Raw genomic sequence first — 26,329 nt, forward strand, 5'->3', positions numbered from 1 at the left:
GAAACCATCTCACGGACCCCTTGGGGGTCCGCGAACCCCAGGTTGGGAACCACTGCTCTAACAGTATCTTAATGTCGATGCATGCTAAAGGAATACTTGTGACTCAAAATCATTTAAAACAAGTATATTTTACGTATAAAGGGATCACAAATTTCTAAGAACTCTTATTCACATAGAATAGTTCGCACTTTATATTGCATTTTTTCGTTGTCACCAAGCCCAGCAGCCAAAGGTAGTGGGATGGATGCATGTAAAGCTCACCATTAATTATTTAAACGAGTTTGGGGCAACGAAGAAGGTCGGTGCGCCGAGACGCTGTCGCGAGCTTGCACGAAATTCACTTTATGAAATTTTTATGAAATGCGCCGCGCTTCTTTGTACGTCGGTTGCATGCGAACATTTTTGCATTTTACCGATTTAATACTCTATAGCGCCACACTGCGACGAATGTCAAGCAATATTAAATGTAAAAACGTCAAGAAACGTATGTGCGAAGTTAGATGCCTCTAAGGGTCAAGTTTGACGGGTTTGGGGTAAAAAAAACGCAAATTTTTTGGGGGGTTGGGGATATGCTGGATTTGTGTAAAAAACACAAGAGGTAATTTCGAAACCTTTCGAAAAAATTTTCGGTTTAGTGAGAGCCGCAAATAAGTGGTTGGGAGCCGCGTTTGAGAATCACTGCTGTAGCCTATTATTATTTCATAAAGTATTCCGGTTAATTGCATAAAAAGCTTGCAAGATGCGTATGCGATTAACCGGAATCGTCTCAAAACTTCGGATAAAACGTTAACTTACCCATAATTTCTTCGGTAAGTTCGGCAAGAATAGGCGAAGACAGAAAACGCGGGTAAGAGTCCCGGTGCATTAGAGTGTAAATCTGATGCTGAGCTTGCGTAAACACTGTGGCGTCCATCCTGTATTTCAGTTGGTCGACAATGTCCTCACGCATCTTGTAATCAATGTTGACCTGACAAAGAAAAATATTTCCCGTTTTTTTTTCGTACTAGAAACGAATTTTAAAAAGTTGGAGGTTGGGTACAAGCATCTTTTTTTAGAGGACAAGTCTTCCTTTTTAACAACAGTCCATTTTTGATATTTTGATTTACTAAATACGAATGGGACAGCTATGCCTTTGGAAACATCTAAAATACATCTTCTACTTTATCTTTTAAGATATATGTGTGGATTTTACATTGTGACATATTAAGGCGTCTGTAATTAACAAAATTCGATTTTGGCCAGAACCTTTGCTCCCGATTTACAGTAATGCGCCTGTTGGGAAAACGTCAATTAGGAACTTATCACAAACAAGTTTTGCAATCACACGACAAATTCTGATCAGTAGATCGATTTAGATTTGCAAGTAATAACAGTTTATCGATTTAAGTTCAGTAATTTTACATAAACTTTACAGTCCAGGAGGTACTGCTATGTTAGATTAAAGTTTCAGTGCTTAACGCTAAAAATTATTTTTGCGAAACACTGTTATGAAACGGGTTTCTTCAAAACAAGTGCACTAATGTCGTGTTTTTTGACTGGTGCCGAAACCAATTTTACAAACTGATACCGAAACCAATTTTGCACTAATGTCGTGTTTTTTGACTGGTACCAAAACCAATTTTACAAAACCAACCAAATCTTTTGTTTGGAAGATCAAAAGTTATAAAAAACATTTGTGAAACACATTTGAGTCCAAATTTTCTGGAAACTCCAAATGGCCTTCAAAGAGTTTTGAAACCTAATATTTCTTTAAATAAAAGCAAACATTATATTTTGGCGTCGCAGCATTTACTGAAATCGGATGACGAAACTATGACGTAGTAATGACGCGATGTGATGTCACATTACCTCGTGGGGCGAATAGACGTTGATGTAAGTATCATAGATGGTCTGGGCCATTTTCTCGGCTCGCTTTTGTTTCGTTGTGGTCTTTAAATCTTCGCAAGCCAACCAAAACTTCAGATTCTCGTCCGCGATCTCAGATTCAAGAAAAGAACGAAATACGTAACGGCCGGCTGCAAAAAAAAGTCTCAGTTGAGAACATACTTACACAAAGGCTCCAGTCGTGGGTTCGAATCCCACCAAGGTCTAGATTTTTCTAGCCAACTCATTGCCGCATATAAATACAAATTTAAAATTGCTTTTATTGGCCTCGAGCATTATGATTTTTGTATTGGTGGGCTACTATAGTTGGTTTGATCTGCATTCGAGTTTAATGAGGAAAATAACGGCCATAACAGAGTGAAGAAGCGAAGAAGCGAAGAAGCGATCCTTTATAATCAAACGTTTTGGCAAATGCTAATGCCATTTTCAGCAAAATGCCTGCATGACCGTTTTGGGCTCATCCCAGTAAGTGCTCGCATGAATATCCAGAGGAATCAGTACAGAAAAAATAATATGCTCACAACAAGATCATACAAGATAATGTTTCCATGTTACACTTAAAACTCAAAGACAGGGGTGGGCAACCTGCGGCCCATTGATTAAAGTTATGCGGCCCGCAGAGACACTTGGATTTCAAATGTACTGGCAAACGAGTCCAATTCTTATATTTTTTTTAAGCAGATAAGTGCGCCCGGTGCTCTTTTTCTGCGACCTGACAATATGCTGCTAGAATGCAATGCAATTTTTTGTTGTAGTAAGGCATTTTTGGTATGCAACGAAGTAGAATCACCTTGTGTTATATAAAGGTGCGGCCCGCGATCTAATCATCGCAATTGTATTTGGCCCCACAGTGACAAAGGTTGCCAACCCCTGCTCTAAGACATTATTGCAAAAAGTTTTGTCTGTATTTTAAACCCGGAACTCCAGTGAACGTAGTTTTTGCGGATTTGCATAATTTCTCCCATTACTGTTATGACTCCAGCACACTTTAGATGCCAACATGCAAATATTTATAACGGTTAATGAGTTTACTTACCCGGGTTTTTCAGCAGATCATCAAATGAGGTTTGCCACAGAGTCAAATCATCCTCCGTGATTCTGTAAAACATTAAGGGTTGGTCAAAAACACATCAACGTAGAAGTAATAGCCTAAAATATCAGCTAGACATGTGTGCAATTCAATCTTATTTTCAAGTTCTTATGTGTCTGTGCATACACAAGCTCACCAAGCACACTGAAGACCACTGTGAGCAACATTAGATGTACTGTGAGCAACATTAGTTTAAGTGTGGCATAGATTTCCATGTGTTTGCACATACACACAAATACACTGAACAACACTGTAAGCAACTCTAAACGCTGTGGCCACACACTAGTTTATGTGCAGCATAGATTTGTTTGTGAGCTGAGAATGTGTACAAGCGTCAGCTTTAAAGAAACACAGTACAAAAACATTTTTAGACAAGCGCTATTTCTGACTGATTATTACAACAGCCTTTGCACGTTTTGAGAGATATACAAAAATTTGTACACCCAAGCATTGGTGGCTTGTCAATCTGTTGAAAACAGTATTTATGTATGGTACACATAAGGTATATGTGTCAGTGCACGCTGTTATGACCTATAAATCAGTGCAGCTGGTGACAGGTATTGGCTAGAGTAGCCACCCAACGGCACAATTGGTAGGATCAAACAGGCTAAAAAGTCATGCCTCAAACAATTATTTTCCATGTCAAGATGCTTACTTATCATTTAATGCCTTTATGCCTTCATGGTACATGCGTCGTTTTGTAAGAAACAGAATGGAAAGAAGCTACAAAAATCTCGACAGTGCTTAAAATCGACAACCACCTTGACAAACGACCAGAATACTGTGATACCGATCTAAATTGGCACGAAATTACAAAATAAGGCGAATTTCTCGTAGAGTGTGGCAGAAAATTTGTCTTCCAAGTGCGTAGGACCCCATAGTTGTCAGGAGATGCAAAAATAACCGTTTCAAAAATATACAAATCACAAATCTTTGACGAAGGTCATATTCGATTTTACGTCAATAACTTTAGTTTGACCTTTCCTTGAAAGTTCGATCTGAGCTAGAATATAAAACTTATTTCGGGACCCTAATTAATGCAAGGAAATGCATGCAATGGATAATTACTTTGACCCTAAACAAAACTGCCAGAGAATTTATATAAAGGATACATATAGCCTTGTAGACGTTTCATGTTCAGCACGAAATGTCAAATTCAGCTCTTTTTTGTAAAAAATCCGTCAATAATTGTCAGACAAAATTAAATATTTAACAATAGTACACGTTGAATCAATGTTGTGTAATAGCCTAGCCATGATCAGTTATAGTCCCCTGCACGTCTTTGACGTTAATTTTGCTATTTTCGTTTCGTATTAACGTCAGAGCACCTTGTTTTAGCTCAAGCCCGATGCCCTGTTGCGTAACTCATCAATGGGGTCGGGCGTTACGAATATACACACATCGATTTTCACATTAGACGATAATCAAAACCGCCTGGCACAGCACAGATACAACGATGATGCATTGACAAGTTTCAGTACGGCTACAGAGGCCCGCGTACGATTTTCCTTTGCTTTCCAAATCGCCTTGTTCAATTGTAATCCCGTATTTGCTGCTCAAATCGATATTACAGCGATTAGCCTTGATGGAAAAAGATAATGTTGGGTGCTTTGAATTTGGACAACAAGAAATGTTGAAATTTGTTTTGGAAAAAGTACAGAACATATGAATGCTATTAAACCGACAGGCAAAACCCGCATAATATTAAACGCCAAGTCGGTATGTCATGAACTTGAAGTATCAGAAATTACAATCCTTCTTAACATGTGTACAACCATTATAGAAAAATCAAGATAAAATCGACTGTAATTTACCAGACATAAAATGATGTAAAATGATAAAAACACATAAAAATCTTTCTTTCAGCCACAACAGCAGCTGCAGTTGCTTAACTTCCAGGATACGAGACCTTTTGAATGGCACCCGTCATAGTTCACGCAATTCCGAGGCTGTATTCTCTCGCGGCTATTTTTTTCGTCGTAGTCAACCACACCGTTGCTGTCGTATTACTAGCGTTGTCGTATAAATAACGCGCACTTCTGGGAAACCACACACGCTTGTACATGCTTACAACAGTGTCTGCATCCAATGATTGAATATTTATTTAAACGACACCGCAGTAGTGTTTAGCCGTTATGCAGTACAATGTGGAATGAGAAGTATATTTTTATGTTCAAGTATATAAATGCAAGCTACAACGTTTGGGGTCACTTGTATACTGTTAAACCATCTATCTGTTTTGGTGTTAAGTTAATGACATTAAAGACGAGAAACTGTTAAAAATCCTCATCGCAAAACAAGCAAAGGCAACACTTTGATTACAGACATCATAAGTCATTATTTGTCTCACTTGGTGGCGCCTAAGAGTCTGGTTACGACATTTATCGGTGGGATCTCGTTACTTTTGTATCTTTTTAATTGCGAATGCTACCAATATTATTGTGCATATAAAAAAATATGTCAAGTTTAGCCGACAGAAATAACACAGTAATGTACATGTAAGTTACAAAAAGGAAGGCTTTACGTTTTATGGTCTGACTGTTTAGGAAAGTTTACAGTGCACGATTTCAGGTACCTAACACACGTGTACATTAGAAGAAATTCAAACATTTTTTTGATTAAAACATGGGAATTACATCAAACATTATTACTATGAAGTACTGAAACGGGTCTGTTAAACGAAAGGGCCAACAGCAAAGAAAACGTATATTATGTTGTTAAATAGCAATCAGTATTATGATGAACAAAGTAACTTACGTGCAGTGTCCTAGAATATCTTTGGCGCTTTGGGGTTTCCTTTTTACCTTGTTTCTCATTGATTGGGTGCGAGTTGGTGCCGACCTGTGACAAAAATACGAGTTGGATGAGTAAAATAAAAAATGGTTTTTATTTTAGATTTAGAACCATCAGTGTTTTTCAAAGGTTAAAAAATCGTAGATGACCCAGTTTTTTTTCACAAACGTAAAATGATGCAAAGTTGAAATGGCTAATGTTGAAAATTTTGAATAAATCACAAAGTTTAACGTTTTACAAAAACCTTTCTCACCGCTACCCGTCCCACAAAAACACCAACGTTTTGGCACTTTTGACTTTATTTCAAACGCAGGTATGAAAAAACGCATCCTTCTGCACTGTAGACAAGGTTATAAAGCATTGTTTTTCACGTAAGGTCATTGTTATAGTACCAGGGGGTTTGTGATTAAAACAATTTCTAAAAAGTTTTCTAAATACATTTTACATTCTGAATTCAAATTCTTTATTTGACAGTTGTATTAAATTTGGAATATGATTAATTACAATCAATTTTGGTTGAGTATTTTCTCGTCCCTGCTATGTCACACCCTTTTCTATTTAAACCAAGATGCTATGTTGCTTCAGAGAAATTTTACGTTAGAGTTTGCAGATGTATTGAACTTAATAAGTCAGGAACAATGTTTTTCAGGTCACAAACAAACTTGATAAACAAATTTATATACAAACATTTATTGAATCCAAAACGCAAAGTGAAGATAGAAGCAGAACCGATTTTAAACCGCTTCGACGCATCAACTGGCATTGATTTTAACTCTCGTTTAAAGCAACCAATCGGGACGAACATCGTTCCTTTGCTTTCATCCCGCACAAAGCCATCAAGTCGAATCGATAAGATGCGTCCACGTAATGGGTTAAATTGTGCGCTCAACTCTCAAAGGGACATGGATTTCGGATTGTACACGTTTCTTGCATATTAAACAGGGATTTCAGTATTGAATCGCCACTGTGCATATATCCCATTTGAAATACAACAATATAGTGGAACCTAACACTTATTTTATCGAGAAAAGGTATTTTTGACAAAATTCTTTAAGCAGAAAAACAAGTTTAGCAAAAACCTGTATAGCGGAAGAGCACAATAGTATACTCTACTCGTTTCCACCCAAAACAGTTTAGCAGACATACGTCATTTGTGACGTCACGGCGTGCCTCCTACCGCAGTTTTGCGTCACGCCAGTCGTTGCAACAAACTTGACCTATAAGCGCGCAGTTTTCACGAATTAGTGGCGAACCAAAAGTATGCCACAGGTATGCATCGGGCGTGCCTAAATGGACTGTGCACGCGGCATATATACTCGCGAGGCGGTGGTTTCTGTTACCGAAATAAACTTCCATTAGTTAAAGACATGCGCGAAGTCAAATTAGGCGCATATGGCTTTAAAAAATCTCGACATAAATAAATGACCGTTCAGAAATGAGCCCAGCAAGGAAAACCAAGGGGTATGTGCACAGTTCTGCATATATTAGGGCGTGCAACCTGCTGACTAAAAGCGGCCTATTCAATAAAGGTTGTGCGGTCCGCAAAGACGTAAAGATTTTAAAAAAAGTGTGGACCGCCAAACTATTTCAGTGTAGAGTTAGAGAGCGATTCAAATTCTTATTTTGTTTCTGAGCAGATCAATACGTTCAAGTTGCTTTTTCTACACCGGATAATAAGACGTTCGTTAACTGGTTTAGATGAGCAATAATATAATCAATGCTTCAAAATTAGTCAACAAATAATTCAAAAACCGAGATTTCAATTTTAACAGTAAAAGTTTTATTAATAGGATTATTTAAATTGAATACTTGACACCAGTTCCTTATTTAAATACAACAATAAAGTGTGGACCGCCCAAAACAAAAGCTGTGGTTGTGTTTGGATTAAATGAAAACAGTCAAAAGCTTACCCGATTGGGGTCTTCTGGCACGAGCGCGTAGCTGCTTTTTTGTCATTTTCCTGTGGTTGAAGATTGCCGGGTTTAGCTGGTGAAACTGAAGTTGGCCGTCCATCTCTCGTCCAAGACCGGGTCATGTGATCACCAATGTAAATCTATGAAATATAAAGCCACTCTTAAGTTGTGAACTAGTGCTAAGTATCAATAATACAATGTTTAACTAAGGACAAAATTCCTTTGAAAGAGCGCTCAACTTATTGGTTATATAATTCAAACCTTATGGTCAGAGTATCCATTCATCAGAACTAGTTTTTTTTCGAAAACGTATCGAGTGAACAGTAAGAAAACTACGTTTAATGCAAAATCAAAAAAAAAATCCTGTTAGGCCTACTCTTTAAAACTGAGATGTGTTTTAGCGTCAGAGTTATAAGTCGGGTTCGATCTCAAGTTTGAATAAAACGGGCTCGATTCGAACCTGACTTTACACTTGGTTCATTTATGTCGAACTTTCGGGCCTAATTGTTACAAACAAATCGGATTTGGGCCCAACTTTCAGATCCGCCTATTACTCTGTGTAGAGTTGTGTGTATATTTTTCTGCATACAAATCACAAGCCAATCTTTGGCACACAAGGAAAGCAAACTAAGACACAAGTCCTTCAAGTTATGTCATTATCGTGATGTCTTGTATAGGACATCGAAACGTCGATTGTTTACAATAAAACTGCTGGATGAGCAATACTTGGTTATGTAAGGGTGTTTTTACCAGTAACATTAGTCAAATTCATCACTATTCCAAAGCAGCTTAATATATATACACCTGTTATAGAGCTTACATAGCTTACGGTGAATTAATTCTGGCTAACAATACCATTTTTTGCAGTAACATGTTCTCATTGCATACAAACTCGCTGGCGGCTCTGCTGTTGATCAAATTATACGTTTTTACGATCGTGTTCCTAATGCTAAAACCCAATCGGGTATTTTGTAACAGTAATCGTATCATAAGACAAGCGTTTTGAGAAAAGAGACAGTAACTGAGATAGATATAAAAAATTCTAAACCTTCATTTTTGTGAAGAGGTAAAACCAAAAAAATAAGACCTACACCATTCAGAGCATCCATGGCAAACATAACGTCACCGAGTCGCGCGAAGCTATCGTCCAATCAGCGCACAGCGCGCAAGTCCAAAGGGTTGACTTAAGTTCAAAATGTATGATCCTACTCAAATGGCATCTTACTGATCTGTCAATAATGCAAGGCAGGTTGCCCATGAGAGAACATGGTGCATTGGCCATTTTCGACAAGGCTGGGAAATCGTAACGGGCGCCTTATTGTGCATAATTAACAGCCCGGCCTGTAGCATCAATTATTTAAGCCTCTTACTCTTTCTGCCTCTCTTGCAGGAGCGTCCAGGATGCTCTTGCAGGCGTTTTAGGCATATTACGTTGTCCCACAACCAAACCTTGTCACAATCAGAAAAGTTCGCTGAAAATAATGGCTTAGCATAAATGGCCGTTCTAATCACTGACTTGGTTAGCTTTAAAATACCCTTTTACGGGTAAAACCGTAAATTAAATGCTAAAAATGGAATCATGTAATGTTCGTCTTTAAGTCTAACTTATAACGTCCCATACTCTGGAAGTAAGCTTTAAGATGTGATTTTTTCTCTCTTATTGGTGAATTTCAGCAATCTCTGTCACAAACCTGTTTCTCCTTTCTTAATGACTTTCCCAGAGGAAAAGAATTTCGATGTTTGCAATTTTTTCTCACGTCATCGACTCGTTAGGCCAAATCACGTGACAAGCATGCGTATTAAGCTTATCGATCGTTGCTTCTCCGAATGCCACAAAACGCAGCTTCTTTGGGTCATAAGTAAAAAAAACGCACCTGTTCTATTCTGTTTTGCCTAATACATCCAGCTTAGGTTAAATCGTTAAGACCTGTTGAAAACTTAGCAAGTTCAACCTTGACTATATGCTAACTGTAATTTGAATCTTGCTTCTCTAGGGGGCCTACATAGGTGATTTAAGAAAGTAATAATAATTTATAACGTTGCTGTGTTGTTCTCTGTTGTGGTCGATCGGCAATAAGCAATAGAGAGTGCTTGGTAGATGAAAGACGTCTGGATTTGCATACACTGTTCTTTTACACTGCGTCCTATGGTGTCTTCTCGTCTTCAAACTCCTATTTTTCAACCTTTGACACCGTAAACTAGTTTCTGTGCCACATCACTTTAACTTTTGATCTAAGCGTTGCCTAATAACTTTGCTTAACTTTAAAACTGCGAATTATATATTATCGCTTTAATTTTGTCTTTACTGCTTTACTTCTAGATTAAGTCTGTGCAAGGTTGTGCTAAAGAAAAAATAGTTCAAACCACTAGCCTATAGTGCTTAAAAGACACTGATATAGTCAAATGCATTTGTATGTCATGCCCTTCTCGCCACGTTATTATAATATACTTCGGCCCCCGGGCTAACTGCAGTGGCAGAAGGGGAATGCATTATAAGTCGTCCGTCGTACGGTTATTCGCGTAGGGTCGATAATCCAACGGACAAACTGTTGCGCATGTCTCTCTTCCAGATTTATTCTGTCATTTTAGATCACATCTGACAACGCGAAATGACACAAAATAGTTTTTAAAGCCGATTTTGTGACAAGAATTACATGGCATAGATACTATCAAGCACTGTTTAGCTGTTTTTTTACCATTGAAATGTTAGCGTTGTAAAATATTAATATGGTTTAAATTATTATTCGTATAAATTATATTTGAATAAGCTTGTTTCGGCAAGGATGGATACTTACAATATTGTGGTTCGATACATTTAAATCGCAGGGTTGCACGAAATTAGTGCGCCCCACATAATGAGTGATATAACGGTTCTATTTGAAAAAGAATACGTTTGTGCCAAAAAGCAATAGGCGTTAAATTTCCTGTAACTCAATTTAATTAACTCCAGTATACAATTCAAAGTTTAATTTTAATCTGCATAGGTGAACTGCTGCTAACCCAGACTATTTATATTGTTGTTAACCTGTGCATACTCAATAAAAGATTGACCTCATATAATTTATAACCGCCTTTGCTAAGACTATAAGATTTCAACATTTTTCGTTGTGAGCTTATAACTGCCTTTAACTTAGTGATAACAGTACTACGCTATGTTTTTCTAAATCTCGGCCTGCAACAGATTGCTTTTGCATGAAGAACCTACTCCATCTCAATCCGTACATACGCAGGTCCTGTGTAAGTATATCGATTATGTTAAAGAGCTGATCGATGGGAAGCAAAGCACTTGAAACTTAGCTAGAATTTAAAATCGAAAGTCGCATCTAGAAAAGCAGACCGTCAGTCAAGATGAAAACTGGACGCGGTCAGCCAAGGTGTAGGGGAAAAAGGGAGCCAAGGTGTGGACAATTTGATGAATCCATTTGTGACTAATTCAAGAAGCTAGGGGCATGTTACCACTTCCCTGGTGCATTGACGACGATTAAACGACCCTGCTCGCTCCATTAGACTGGAAAATGCGACTCACCAAGGGAAAATGCATTAAAGAAGCGGATTAGAAGACAATAATTAAATGTGCAACGTCCTGTAGCAAAAGAGAATTAACAAAACCCACTGTAATTGACAATTTCGAAAATGCTGTTTGTTTGTTATAGCAGCACACAATTAAACTTGCAAATCTTAGAGCTGGATGCAATGACAACAAACAACTACAAAATCTGTAAGTTGTTTTGTTTTAACTATCACACCAGGAACTCTATAGGAAGACCTTGTTCGTTGAATTTATGACGATCAAGTTAACACATTTTTCACTGGAAAATGGAAGGCTTTTCCATAGTCAGTAAGACCAACAATAAAAAAGCTTTTGTTCACATAAGTAGTTTTCCCCCTTTAACAGCTGTCAAAAGCGACTGCATCCTTTCCAAGGGTTAAGACTTTAAAATATATGCCTGAAATTGTTTAACTTACCTGACGGCATTCAGCTGCAGCAAGGGACTCAGCAGTTTCGGCGAAACAGAACATCTTGCCCAACGAATCCCATACAACACTTCCACGATACGGGTGACTCTCATGACGCTGAATAGTACGGAGCATATGTCGATGCTGATGTTCCATATTACACCTCAGCTTCACAGGCTAGCATCTTACGCGAGTCTGACTCCAAAACAGTAGGCTACAGCGGGATCCTTTTCTAACTTGTCTAAACTTTCAGCTTTATAGTGTTGGGGTCCTGTATGACTAGTTTGAGGCTTCAAAAAAAAAATCAATCCAATCACGCCCTTGAAGATCGATTATGAAATATTGAGGGACGACGTGCCATGCTGCGGCAAACTGTATGTATAGCTGACTGTGGCGCTGCTGTTATAAGCCAAAGGACTACGACAAAATCAATGGAAAGTGAGCGCTTATACAATAGCGCGCGTGTGTGTGTTGGAGAGAGTTGGGTAGGAGCGTATCTATGTGGAATCATCCACGGCTCGTCAATACGTTTTAATCTGGGGCTGCGCGAGTCTCTATTGTTGTATAGGTTGGCGTAGGTGTTGTGTTACCTAAATAGCACCGCAATCGGTGCACGGCTATTTCTGTACCTTTGACTGATTGTATAAAGTTTGCTAAGGGGAGAGATATCCCGAAGTACACTTTCAGTGCCTTCCTGTGTGGCCATAAATAAACAGGTGCCTATATCATCAACAAATGTTCCATGAAAAGTGGTCCTTTAAAATTTAGGTTCCCAAACTTGGTCTCCAAATGAGTCACAGTGACTGGTAGTTTAAATCAACTATTCCTGCAATAGACTCAAGTAAACAATACAAAAAGCTTCAAACTGACACACACACAAAATCACACAATTTTACGTTCCTAAAAATACAAATATTTTGCAATATCAGTTCCTTGTTAAAATAGATATATATTTCCAAAACCCGAATCATACTGTGACTACAAGTTTTGTTTGTCTTTAATGCCTTGTATGTTGTACAATGTACACAATAGTCATACATTGCAGGCAGGGACGTAGTTTAACATTCTCTGTGAAAGGCAATGCTACTCTGGTTTAAAGATATGTTTGTCTTCAAAAGTTGCAGCAGTTCACTTCACAAGTTTTGCTATAACTGAGCAAGAAAATTGTCGAAAAACAAGCAAATGTGGACGGTGTTAATGCGTTGATGACACACTTGCATTAACTCAACACAATCATGGTTGCACCCTTGGACGAAATCCGTCACGTTAAAGTAAAATCGCCAGTCGCAATTTCGCCAGCATAATCGCTCTTTGGCTCACCCTAACGGTTAAATATGGTTTGCCTATCAAATATCGCACTTTCAGTTTTGCGTCAACGCAGTGTTTGTTAGTGTACATGCATTTTAAGTTGTTGCTATTGTAAACGTGATATGGGTGATAGCAACATAGTTTGAATTCTATTTATACTCGGCAAACAGTTTTTATGTTATTTTGTGATTCAGCAACGACGTAACAACCTTGTTTACGTAGACTTGCGTGTTCTGTTATGATTAAGTATATTTTTGAACGGAGTGACAACAATACATTATTGTTGCGTCACAGAAGCGGTCTTGCGTGGTAACCAAGACGTCATGGTACGTGCAAATATAAAAACAACTGCTTTGTCAAGCTTCCTGTAACATCGAATTGGAAGAAACAAACAATTCTGTTTGTGAGGTATAATCAACTCACGATTTTCATGCAGTTCCTGAGCCCTCAATGGGTAGGTAAATGTGTTTTAAGGAGTCCATAAACTATATTTAAAGCCAGAAATCGATTAGCTTAATTAGAGTTGTGATATCTACAGATAGTTAAGTATTTTATATCCAATAGCAAAAAAAACTTTACTGATAATCGTATCATAATTCTTAGGGGGTGGTCCCCAACTGTTTTTGAATTTTTGTGGACGTTCGCTGTTGATAAAAGGTTAATAAAATCCGCTTTAGCCTGATGTAGGTCTAGTCATAAGCGTATGCTGCAAATTTGTTGCTATGCCCAGAAGGTACAGCAAAAACAAAACAAAAAACAATGCAACATAAATCTAAAAAAGTCATGCAGGTAACATACGTTAGCCTCGAGCAGTCGTTCCCATTCCGATTGTTTCGTCATATTCTGCTTTCTTTGTTTCATGTCCGACGCCAGAATGCCGATAAAAAGTCGCACCGTGCTGACTGGCAGCGCTTGACAGCTTCCGCTAGCTCAAAGATTGAACATTCACTATTTGTTGAAATTGATATCGTTGACAGCAGTAGCAATAACAGCAGGAGAATGTTTCAAAACAACCTATGCTATCTCCACGGCAACAATTATGAGTAACTACACCTACTGCTGCGCCTGAACCTGCACAAGACGTCAAATATTTTACGTGCGTCTTAATTAGACCTCGGTGAATGTGTCATGCGAATGATTTGCAACCGGCATCTGTAACGTTGTCAATATCAAGTTACCTTTTAAGTTCAGGGTTAAGTGCTTCAAAATTACAAAGCCCTTTCAGAAATTGGTTCGCTATGCGTTCTGAAGACAAAATAATCTAGTAGCCTAACCACTACGAAGCTATACACATTTACCATGTGAACCAATCACTACACGAATTTAAAAAAATAGGTACAATATCAACGTTTTAAAATAGTTTCTAATCAACAAAGCAAACATCAACAAATACTAAAGTCAATATGAATTTGAAAAACAACCCGAAACCTAAATTTTTTTTTGACAAGATTTCGCAATTTCGGACGCACCTATTCCTTCTTCAAGCCCTGTTCTAACAACAGACGCCAAACGCTTTTCATGTAACTGTTTCCTCATTAAGTCCTTTGAAACGGACACAAACTGTTTAGCGCTTCACCTGGCAGTGATGTCGTTTGTTGACAATTTGATGTTGTGGATATCGACGATTTGATTGCGTTTCGCGGGAAGGATGTTATTAGTTGATGAGCGAACACGTCAAAATAACTGATATTATAGTGAGGCCTTGATTGCATCGAGTTACAGTTTAGTAAATGTGATACTATTGGTCTGCAGCAATCGAACGCTGATGTTTAAGCCAGTATTGGTTGACGTGGTATGATTTTACACAACATGCGACTGTTCAAAGTTTAAACTAAGGATAATTTTGACAAAAAAACAAACAAAGTTTTACTGCTAAAAAGCCCGTACATAGCAAATTCCAACACAAATTTTGGCACATTTGTTTTCTTACCTATCGGTAGGGTTCAATTTGACTGTTGCATCTTAGTCTGACAGTACTCTTGCCGTAAGCAAAAGTATAAAAAAAAAAACTAAAAGCAAAAGTAAAAACAAAAACCTTGTTTTGCAGAATTAAGTCAGTGTGCTTTTTTCATTGAATCAAACGAGTTACAACTCACAATCACTCGAAATTATTGATTTTCCAACCTACTCCGTGACTAACCTAACCTTCTGACGCGTTTCTTCAAAGAAAAACTTAAACTATGAAAATAGTATACAATAAAAACAATACAATAAAAGCCAATATTCACTACACAAAAATGCCACACATTTGAACCGAATCGAAATCCTTGCAACGCTATAGCTAGACTGCAGTAATTGTCCGTACAAAGCAGTGGTTCTCAACTTTATGCTAATTGGGTACCACCTGACAACACATTATAACGCTGCGTACCACCTAAACCCTGTGTGAATGGGTAGGCCAAGGGCTAGGCATATTCTTCTTGAAAATAGGTAAGGTTAGCAATTCCAAAGTCATGCCCAAGACAATAATTTTGCCCCAAACCATGACTGATTAGTTTGGTCAGTTAAGGTGCATTTCATGATCTGACTTGAGTTATAAGTATAGAAAGCTACTCGCGTACCACCTTAAAAGCTCCGTAACACTAATGGTACGCGTACCACAGGTTAAGAACTACTCGCATAAAGCCGTGTTCTTTAAACAGCTGCAAGTGGAAAATGCAACACCAGTTGCAGAGCATCAGTGTTTCCAACTCGTATTTATTTTGGTAATGTTCACTGTTGTATATTTTCCGGAAATTGCCTCGACAATTCGCTTGCCTGACTATGTGACGTTGCCTACCAGCTGATAAAAAAACTGTCGTACGTCAACGGTACTGCATAGCAACCGTCATACGCAATATTCATTCAAACAATACAGATATAGGATTGGACGACGCAATGTCCAACTGGTCTTTTTATATTCTACATCTCGTGCATTGCGACATTCAATATTTTAATACTGCAATGGTTTTAAATACGTTGAAACTGTATCGTTTTTTTGTTGAGCTCCTCCCATTAAACGCCTTAATAGCCTTTTATGCTTTCAAGGCCTTACATCAATTTTCTGATTCTAGGTTAAAAGCGACTGACTTGGTTATAAAAGTAAAACTGAATGGGCTTGTTTTGCCTAATTAATAAAACTGCTTGTCATAGAAAACAATTGAACACCTCCCTCATGCAACCGACATTAAGAATGGACTTTAGTGTTTTCCCTATTTTACCTCCAGGTCATTATTGATGTAACGAAATGGTTTAACCTCTTCGAGTACCATACTGCAATATAAAAGGGAATAGGGTGGGGAGTATGGATTTTGTTAAAACGGTTCTGGATAAAACGAAAAGGCGGCTTTAGGATCAAACAACTGATCAATAACTAGTCTGTATAAAATATAAGTAGATGGGTTCATAAAACACCAGGTTACACGAGACATATAAATAGCGTCACACTGAAACCACCACACTGAAATTCAATTCATTTAGGAACACTACATCAACTAACGCCAGAAAAGGCTGCAGTAGGTAAATACTTATTTTACACGTTTCAACAATAACTGTCGCTGTTTTACTTTTGTTACTGTTTTACTGGCCTTTCTTGCTCCCCGAATTCATTTAATTTGAGCATGATATAAGAAGTGTCAAAACGTCATGTTTTTACAACTATATTGGCGATTCTGTTTCTGGTCTAGGGTTATTAATTTTTTTTGTCTAGGGTTATTAATGTTTCTGGTCTAGGCTTAAAAAATATTAAGTAGAAAAACCAACTGTTAATTTGATAAGAACCGCGCTTTGTGACTAAAGAATATTTAAATTGACTTGGATAAAAACAATGAACCCGTGCAACATATTTTACGTCAGTGCCTTCCGTTAAACGTATAATACAATGATATGACGGAGGTAACAAACTGGTCCCAGCAACGAGGGAAAATTTGCGCATGATACATCTCTATACGGCATATGCGAAATCCACAAGCTAATTTAAAAATAATTTTCCGCAAAAGTAAGGCGGCCTGTATTTTTTTTACTCCCCACTACGTCAGCGGTTATGACTCTAACGGCCCCCAGACAAAAGATCATGTGTAAAGCCACGTATCGGGGGTTGGCAAGTGCGTAATATCACACAGGATGGCGTAAAATAGGGGAAGTTCACAGCACGTTAATGAATTAACGACAAAACTATCTTCGGCTGATACTTTATGATTAATTTCTGCTAAACACTAGGGAATACTTAAGAAGAGTTACTTAACTTTATCGGCTGCAAATAATTCTTCGAACGTACGCAACTTTTTTACGACTCAGCCTATTTTATATTCGATGCTGTTTCCAATATATCTATTAATCATAAAGCGGCATGGAAAGTACCTTAAAAAGGTATGAGTCGCTAGTCTAAAGAAGACGACTTAACGAGAAAGCTCAGCACCTACGATATTCTTATTCTTATTTTTTGTCTTTTTTGCTAAACACGTTAATCACCTTCTTTTAACAAATTTCTCAATAATTAAAAGTGATACATTTCTGTCAAACCTATAATACAGATTCAATTGGACTCAGATTTGAGGATAGTGCACCGCTAATGGAGTGAAAAAATATATACGAGCACTCTGTGGCTGAGGTAACTTTGTTACAACAATGGTCAGCACTATGCGCTTTACGTTCAGTTTCCTTGTCTTAAACGAGCAATAGGTTGTTATTTAATCGACATAAAAAGTCAAAGAGTACAACACCAGCGAAAGAAAATCGGTTCCTTCCTGTTCTGTATATTCTGTGTCGTTAAAAGTGTCGTAAGTTGCACAACACATTTTAATATAACGGCGCAACTAACTGCTGACATGTTGGGAAGTAAAATAGTGAGTGATTACTTTTTCGAGGGCCCAGTATAGATTACAAGTGACATCAATGCACGAGTTTTTACACTTTACAGACTCACAAAATTTTGAACGCTGATGCGACTCGATGTAACACTGCTTCTTCCTAGTTTGCTAACTGGTAATAATTCTGGACCATTTGTGCTCTATGCAGTCAGTCTCTTTTACGTGTTGCCTTCTGGATTAAAGTAGTACGCGTTGGCAGGGCAAAACCCTTAACTGGTAGGCGAACAGAAAAAGTTTGGGAAACACTGCTTTAAGCAAACATTTGTGGACAATCTATAACAGGGTTTCAGGTGTGGTTCGGAGCGATGGAATAATAAACACACGTGGTACAGAATTCCAAAACTCCTAACCCAGGGGGGATATAACTCAGAAAAAGGTTTGTTTTTACAGCGAGAAGAATAACAAGCCAATTGGGCCACGATGTCCGCTTTGTCGCCGTTGTACGACACTGCAACCTGTTCCAACTCAAAAGGTAAAACCAAATCTGTGGATAAAAATAAAAATATACTGGTTGGGAGGATAGGGCAACAAATCGATAAGCGTTTTCTCCTGGCGTGCGCCTGGAAATTCAGGACAAGACGAACCCCAATTTAGGCCAATCTTCCGTGACAGTTTGACCTCCTGTCAGTTGACAGCTGTTGACTTTGGCGCTAGTTAACTGAAGATATTCAACTTCTAGACTTTTAAATCCGTAAATGATGGCAGAATATTTAATTGACAGCTTAAACCTCTCAACACAACAACGTTTTCAAAACGTTTTAAATAAAAAAGACCAAACGTGGTCAAAACTTGGAACGCTTTACATAGGTGTTATTTTATTACCTTCCGCTTTACAGAAACTGTTCAAACTTCCTGACACTAACTTAAAAATAGGATAGAGTGACATATTAACATTTTACCAATAAAACACTAAAGCTTTTGGCACAAGAAAGATTTCACATACTTTCAAATCACGTTTAAAATGTAAAAAATGCCTACACTGCTTTAAATATCTGTATTTTTGACGAGAATACCCAGACTGGTTCAAGACGGTACAATGCACTGAAAATGGGGAGTAACAAAAATCAATTACTCGTTTAGAACCAACTTTACGAAACCTCAAAAATTCTGTTGGAGACAAGGACAATAGCCAAAGGAGAGTCATGGATATATTTCGGCTGAAAAACGTGTCTTTGTTGAAAGGAGCCAATTTACAACCCACTTGCAATTACATAGCAAAAACTCCAAATGGAAAACAACATTAGCATAGGAAAAGTTGTACATGACCTTGTTACTTTTACTACTGCTGTCCAAAATTACAACTTTAAAAATTCTTGTTTTACTAGTCTATGAAACTATGGCTTAAGGTACTCATTAAAAAAACAACGACACATTTTTAGTAAAGAACGCCTAAGCATGGTCCGATTAATTCAGACCAGCACACATTTAATTCAACTGGAGTAATCGTAGGATTTGGTAGAGCAAATTGCACAGAGGAATCCCTGGTATCGGTTTTCCGCACTAAAGATTAGACGATCGATAGAAAGGAAATCAAAGATAGCAATCAGGCACATCGGGTTAACAGAAACCCTAATGTACAAATGTTACACTATAATTTTGCAATTACATTTCAAGCTACAGCTATGGTTGAAACGACTGTATGCATGCATTCACTACATACACAAACTCTCTGGGATTTCTGCCTTTTATCCATGTTCAACGTGGCCAAGTTTAAATACGTTTGTATTTTTTTAGTTCGAAGTCGTAATGATGATAAGCACCTTAGGTAATTATAAAAAGTTATTATAAACTTAAAAACTAGCTTTTTTCCTTGCATAAACCACATAACAGACAAAACCTGATGACCCTGCTTAACGATTTCTCTTGTACCTTTTACCTTTCAAATCTGATCCCAAGTGGCAAGTGATTTAGGCTTGCAACTGAACATCACTATTATAAGCTGGCCTACATATTTCACCTGTTTATCGCTAAGATAATCACACACACACATGCACTCGTTGAGTTTACAGCAATAAAATTGCATTTCGCATGTAATTAACGTTGTTCTGTTTCTGACATGAGCTTTCTTGGAATATTACAGGACATGAATCGATTTACAAAGCAGCTTCCATGGATATTCGCCGAGCGCCTTTGCAATCGATGTAGATTTTTTGCGTAAAGGCAAAAAGGAACATGTCAGAAAACATTAACATCTGCTGTCGTAGGGAGTGTTTGAAACCTGAAGGCCCACCACAGTGAAAATGTAACATATTGAAAACCTATATCGGTGTTAAATCACTTAACACCACTCTATTTGTGCCCTCAACTTGGTCGCGCTTTATAACGTCTGAGCGTTGCGCAGCTATTACCAACTGCTATGAATATCTTAACGCAATTGTGCTGTTACGACTTGTTTCACCAAGTAAATAAACTCAACTCAAGCATTTGTTTGTTAACAATCCTAAAGGTGAAATTTTTTTTGCATTAAAGTATACCACTCTGCAATATATCGACAGAATACTATATTATACACTGCGCCTATCGTTGTGACACACTGTTCCCAAACCTACGTCAACTTGGATCTTATTTTGACATAAACATACTACCAATGTCTCTTATACTGGGATCAATTCTTGCATTTTTAAAGGTTAGCACATCACAGTCAGGTACAAATCAACAGTTGTCAGACCTAATCGAGCAGGTCACCCGAGCACAATGTCGCAGTGTCAATTCAGACCAAATCTGTCACGTTTTCAAACCTTTCTGGCCGCAATACAGTCTATACGAAGATAACCTAACTGGGACTAGCGCAAGAAACTCTACAACCAGCAACAGTGGCCTTAAATGACCCAGCATTGTTGCGCTACAGTACAAAGTGGTGGTTAGGCCTAACTGTAGGTTTGCAGATTTTGATTTGCCGGCGCTGTAAAGCGTAGTAATGCTCTTGCGGCCATATTCATGTGAACCTAGCATGTTTAGTACACCAGTCATGCGTCGTTGAGTTGTCCGACTTTGGTGACGTGACCACACATTGCAACAGTCGGTTGTATGATTTTGTGTGTTTATTGCTCAACATGGCGACGCCAGTATTGCGAACGCCGGAGTCTTGGTCATTTTTTTGTTTATTCAAGTTTGGAAACAGATCACTACAGCCATATGTTAATAAGAAATTAAACACCATAGCTTAGATACTTCTAGATTACTTATAATAGCACCACACCACATAAACTTTTCATTTGTGGTGACTACCAGCGTAAATGAATGTATGGAAAACGTTGTATATGGGGGGCTTGCTTGGGTGAAAGATAAAATAGCCACAGTGTGGTCAAAAAGTCGTTAAGTTCTATTTTATTCATCGCAATATGTCAGTTTTCAATCAAACCCGAATTGGCGGACTCCAATAAGTCCGGAGAAACGGTTTCCATACACACAGACTTTGTTCTTACACATTTTTGAGCCATTAATAGTAGAAACCATGGAAAGGTTGAGAAACACTGCAACATTCGAATTATTTACTTCTTAAAGGTCTATTAGTAGTAAAAAACGTATTTTGCAAAGGTGCGTTGACCACTTTTACGTATTTGCAGTTCTGATAGCAAGTAAAACGAAAACCAAATTAGTGGATTAATATATCCCAACACCGCACGAACAACCACAATAACATTGCCATTATGGAAAATGTCGAGCCCTGCGCATCTGTATAAAGAGCTATGGCAATGTGTATTTATTACCGTCACTTGCTGCATTTCTTGCTATATCCTTTGGCATTAAAGGTGACATTTTTGGCGCAATAGGTCGGTTTGGCTGGAATGATCGTTACCTTGTGGTTTAAGGTGAGCCGAAAATCCGATCAAGGGGTTTACAACGAAGTGGGAGGTTAACATAACGGGAAAAAATAATTCAAAGAGACTTTGTAAAAACGTGTCCTGTTGGCAAATTGTCATCGATCTTTCTCGCTTTATAGACGCTTTGGGAAAAGCCAGAGGAGGACTGTTGTTTGAACATGGGCCCAAGGCAAATAAACGTGGCGTTGATACCTATCGATTTCTGTGCGGTATTTTTATCGTTCATAATCGTCAAGGGGCGATTTTGTGTATCGGTCTGCTCGAATCCAATTCGTCGAAACATAAACGAAACGATCTAAAGTCCCAAATTAAAACACCTTCAAGAGCTTAAAACTGATATTACCTTCTGTAAACTCATGAATTCTTATCTTTTGAATTTCAAAATTTACATTCCATTCGAACCAGATACCGAAGATATATCTCTATCTTTGAAAACTATAAATGATTTTAGGTCTAGGTCCCTGGTGGCTAATAATACATCCCACACTTTATGAAACATTCCTTTAAAATTGCACAAAACAACAACTATTTATAAAACCTCACTACATCACTGATACTGGCATTAGGATTTGCCGGAACTTTAGGCAATAATATTTCACATGACCAAAACTTAAAAAATTTCAACTACATTTGCCACAAAGTTAAGTTCAACCTTCATATACAAAACCTTATTCCAAATCAAAAAACTTGGCTCGAAGCCTCACATGACCTAACTGAACCCATTAAAATCTTTCACGACTGTTCTGCGATTGTCAAGGTGTCACCACTGGTCACAGAGGAATAAAATAAACTTACTAAAGTTACTAGAGGCAGTTTTGCAAATTTCCTGACTAGTACAAGGTTGATAGACAGGCGAGTGGCTTGACATGCGCACATCCTGCAAACCATCGTTACTTCACGCAAGTAGCATGAGGGTTCAAAAAGTGTTGTGCGAACGATTTGATTGACAAGCTGGTTTCAAGAACCTGTACGAACTGAGCAAGCAAATTGATCCCAGAGAAAGGGTCAATTATAATACAACAGAACAGTGTGTTTTCGTAAACGTATTTTAATTTAGGCTACATTACATCACAGTCTTGTACTTCCTGATTTCTCCAATCTTCTCGTATTAGTTTTCACAATAATCAGGTACTTCAAATTTACTAGACAATATCCTCAAGGATATTTCACACCAACAGAATAAATAATATCTAAGCTGTTGTAAACTTTAAAAGAAGATTCTAAAACAGAAGTAACGCTTTTTTTAACGTTCTGAGACAACTTTTTGCAGAAAGTGAAATCTTTTGTCACTGCGACTGCTAAAGAAAAAACCTATAAAACCGAGTTAGGTTAGGAGTGTTTTAGGAATTCAAAATTGGGCGCTTTTCAGGTCGTATTCAGTCAATTAAGCGACTAAATCAACACAACAAAGATCGGAGGAAATGGGCAGGTGCCCCGAAAGACGGAAGAATGTATCCAGAAATTAAAATCGATCGCACAGGGTCTGGAAGCTAACGCGCGGTCACATTCTGCACAAACAAACAGTGGTTTGTCGTTTATTTGGTTAACTGGATCCAAAACGCCGGAAGGAGAGATTTAAGACTGACATGACACGGCAACTTTGCATGTTTTGTAACGAAATTTTGGGGTAAAAGTCACAAGGAAAGCCTAGAATAATAACATTGCCCAAACCAACAACTTGGCTGCATGTGTTATAGTCAGGTCAGTTATATTAAAGCAATAACAAATGTATTAGACTTTTTTCATCTTGTGACAAAGCTGGGTGTTTGGGATTTGTTTTTTTCTGACGTTTCCATTAAAAATCCCATTAAAACCGTGAGCAACGAACTGTGACAATGTGCATTCATCTGTAACGCTCGCGGATGTATGACATTTACAGTAACCCTGGGAAGTCGAAATCGGGGAGAGGTACAAAAAACAAGCATTGACCCAACACACACAACTGTTACTTAACATAAGGTAAAAGGACTTATGAACCCACCAGCGTTAAATTATTGTCAACGCCTCAAGGCCGCAGATTCAAACAGTTTTGTAGTAACGGAGTCCTTTACCAACTTCTAAAGATTGCAAGCACTATGTAAAACGTCCTGAACTTTTTTGATAACTGCGAAGTGCATTTCTTCACACAAAAATGGCCAGGAGAAACCTCCTATTTTTTTACAATTACATACGCCCCGATCCATCCCATGGACGGCCGACTATAAAAGTTTTTACACAGATAATGAACCAGTTTTGTGAATTTCATGGCACACGTTATATTTTGGATTGAAGTTGCAAATATGCTCATTTATGTACACACTGCTAGCTACATGCAAATCCTCATCCGCTGTTTGGACACATGTGAAAACATCCGCAGCTGGTTATAATCAGGTTAACGTTTATATAACTTGGTTTACGCTATGCGCACGCACCCATCACCACCAAAGTGACAAACTACACATTTCAAACCGCACAAATTTGAATCAACTAGCTAGTCTAAACTCAAGCAAACTATAAAATCACATGCCAAACTGCCGACAGCCACAGGGCAGAGAGATAGATGCTCTACCACAGGCATTTGCACCACATAGACGTATGTGACCTTTTCGTATTTATGAGCTAGGAAAAGGTTTGCGCAAGCCTAACCTTTTTGGCATAGTTACCGCAGCTAACATAATTGTCAGCCGTTATTTTTCTAATATAAAGTACGTTACACGGTTACAAGCAAAGACTGATTTGTTTCAAAAGCTAGTGACGTCGTTTGGTGACAAGCCGACGTCAGACGCAACAGTATGACATCACAACCTCTGCTATCACAGCTAAATATACTGGAATAGCGTACGTCTTTTAGAGTGCTCTGCAAATAAAACCAAGGGTATTATAGCTAGTTTTACAGGAATGGCGTACGATTTTTAAATATTTATGTCGTTTTCCAAGCAAAAAATGTCACACAGAGCATAAGTTACGATTCGGCAAGATTAAATATTAGCAGCAATTCGCTTGTAGTTAATTTTAAACCGCTCTGCAAATAAAACCAAGGGCAGCGGTGCAATCTATATTTAACTTCCCTCGACCCTTGTAAACAAGTAATATACAAGCACATCTGTGTGTAATCACATTTCCTTGCCTGCAATCATCAAAAATAGATTTACCACGTTGCACACGCGGTGATGTCACACTAATTTAGCCTGTGGCCAACGACGCTGCGTCCATTTGGCCACAAATAACAACGTGCTTGTATTTTAGAGGCTATTTCTGTACTCTGCAGGCTTATTATTATTAGTATGTTGAACTGCATTTGGTTAACGGCTGCGTTCGGAAATAGCAACATGTTTACAAACTGCATGTACATTTACGCCCGGTCGGGCTGACTAAGTGCTACGATCAACCACTACGCAGTCACTACCGGCGTTTAGTCATTGCTTTAATAGCCGAGATCACCCTAATGGGTTCGCCTGGCTAGATGACTGGCAAAAAAGTAGAACAGTATGCTCCAAAGTCTAAAGCACAATGAACCTAGACCAATTTAGCTCGGCCTGTTACTAGCTCGGGATACCTAGCAATGTAAACAAGTCAGGACTGTTGGAACTACTGGCCAAATTTGCACGTAAAGAACTAAAGACTATCAGGCGCATCCGTTATTATAACCAACAACATCCCATTGCCATCTAAAAGTAACGCACAGGCCTGACTAGTGCTGGTAGCTCGAACCTCCCCTTCAAGTTCATTAAAGCAAGCGGCACTGCGGTAGTTGCTGTAACATAGGAACCACGGCTTGATTGATGATCTTGCCTGTCGTTAACGATTCTAAACCGCGTGCAGCAACTATAGGAAGGATAAGCGCTGTTGTCAACACAGGGCTTACAAGCCCAAGTCATTTCCGTGTAAACACACATATATAAGCTTTACAATACAGGCATGGTCGATCGTAGCCCAACACAACAGCGGGAAACGCCCATGCCAGATTAAATATCAGACTCGAAGTACCCATACTTGATTGAGCCGCCTGCCGTGCGCTCTACGAAAACTATCAATGACCAGGCCAGCAAAGTGCCGGTCATGACATAGCCTCCATTAGCTTGTCACAAAAATCTATGTAAGCGCGCAGACAAACCGGCAGGCCGCTGAGTTATTTCCCCGCATATTGTAATTTCACTACAGTACGATTTATGCGCCATGGCCTGAAGCGAAACAACGGTTCAGCATCTATTTTCAACAATGCCCGAACAATGGTTTAGTGAGGCGCGAGTTACAAACGGTATTTCCTAGCCTGTATTCGTTTTTATGCGTCATGCAAGTACTGAACAGTCGGTCTGTGTGAAGCACAGGAGAAAATAACCCAATTCGTGAACATAAACTTGAAAACAACTTCTTAATCCACATACTCAAAACCGATACCCAGTTGACAATCTTGTAACATGATAACCAGTACAACGAACTTAATTGCATACTCCTTACAAATAACTTGAACTTAAAATAGAACTTAGTATCCACATTCCCAAACCAACACCGAAAATAGACCAACTTATATAAACAAGGTAACTAGTGAACTAGCTGAACTCCCAACTTTTTGAATGGTTCTCTACCAATAACAAGGCAGCCAAGTCTGGAAATAAAGCGCCACAAATTCATAGCACGAACTGACGCTTAAAAGTCTGCCAAAATCTCCTGCTATAGGAAGCAAAGACCGTAGCGGTTCCATTCTTCATATCAGTCCATTGTCGCGTAACAAGA

At 38.4% G+C, this 26,329-nt stretch overlaps 1 protein-coding gene across 5 annotated transcripts in view; it reads right to left on the reverse strand.

Annotated features, from left to right (window-relative positions):
• Positions 1 to 26,329, reverse strand: part of LOC145227531 (uncharacterized) — a 35,530-nt gene that overhangs the window by 2,360 nt on the left and 6,841 nt on the right. For 3 of the 5 annotated variants that reach the window (XM_080092373.1, XM_080092372.1, XM_080092371.1), the window contains 5 exons: positions 7,678 to 7,820; positions 5,732 to 5,815; positions 2,921 to 2,982; positions 1,849 to 2,015; positions 796 to 967 (listed from right to left, as the gene is read on the reverse strand). In XM_080092373.1, the coding sequence (XP_079948499.1) occupies positions 796 to 967; positions 1,849 to 2,015; positions 2,921 to 2,982; positions 5,732 to 5,815; positions 7,678 to 7,820 (628 nt within the window). Of the gene's footprint in view, positions 1 to 795; positions 968 to 1,848; positions 2,016 to 2,920; positions 2,983 to 5,731; positions 5,816 to 7,677; positions 7,821 to 11,646; positions 13,687 to 13,743; positions 14,038 to 26,329 lie in introns of those variants that run through there. The other 2 variants (XM_080092375.1, XM_080092374.1) reach the window with 2 other exon arrangements.

This window comes from Phallusia mammillata, chromosome 5 (assembly GCF_965637545.1).
Source record: "Phallusia mammillata chromosome 5, kaPhaMamm4.hap1.1, whole genome shotgun sequence".
NCBI lineage: Eukaryota > Metazoa > Chordata > Ascidiacea > Phlebobranchia > Ascidiidae > Phallusia > Phallusia mammillata.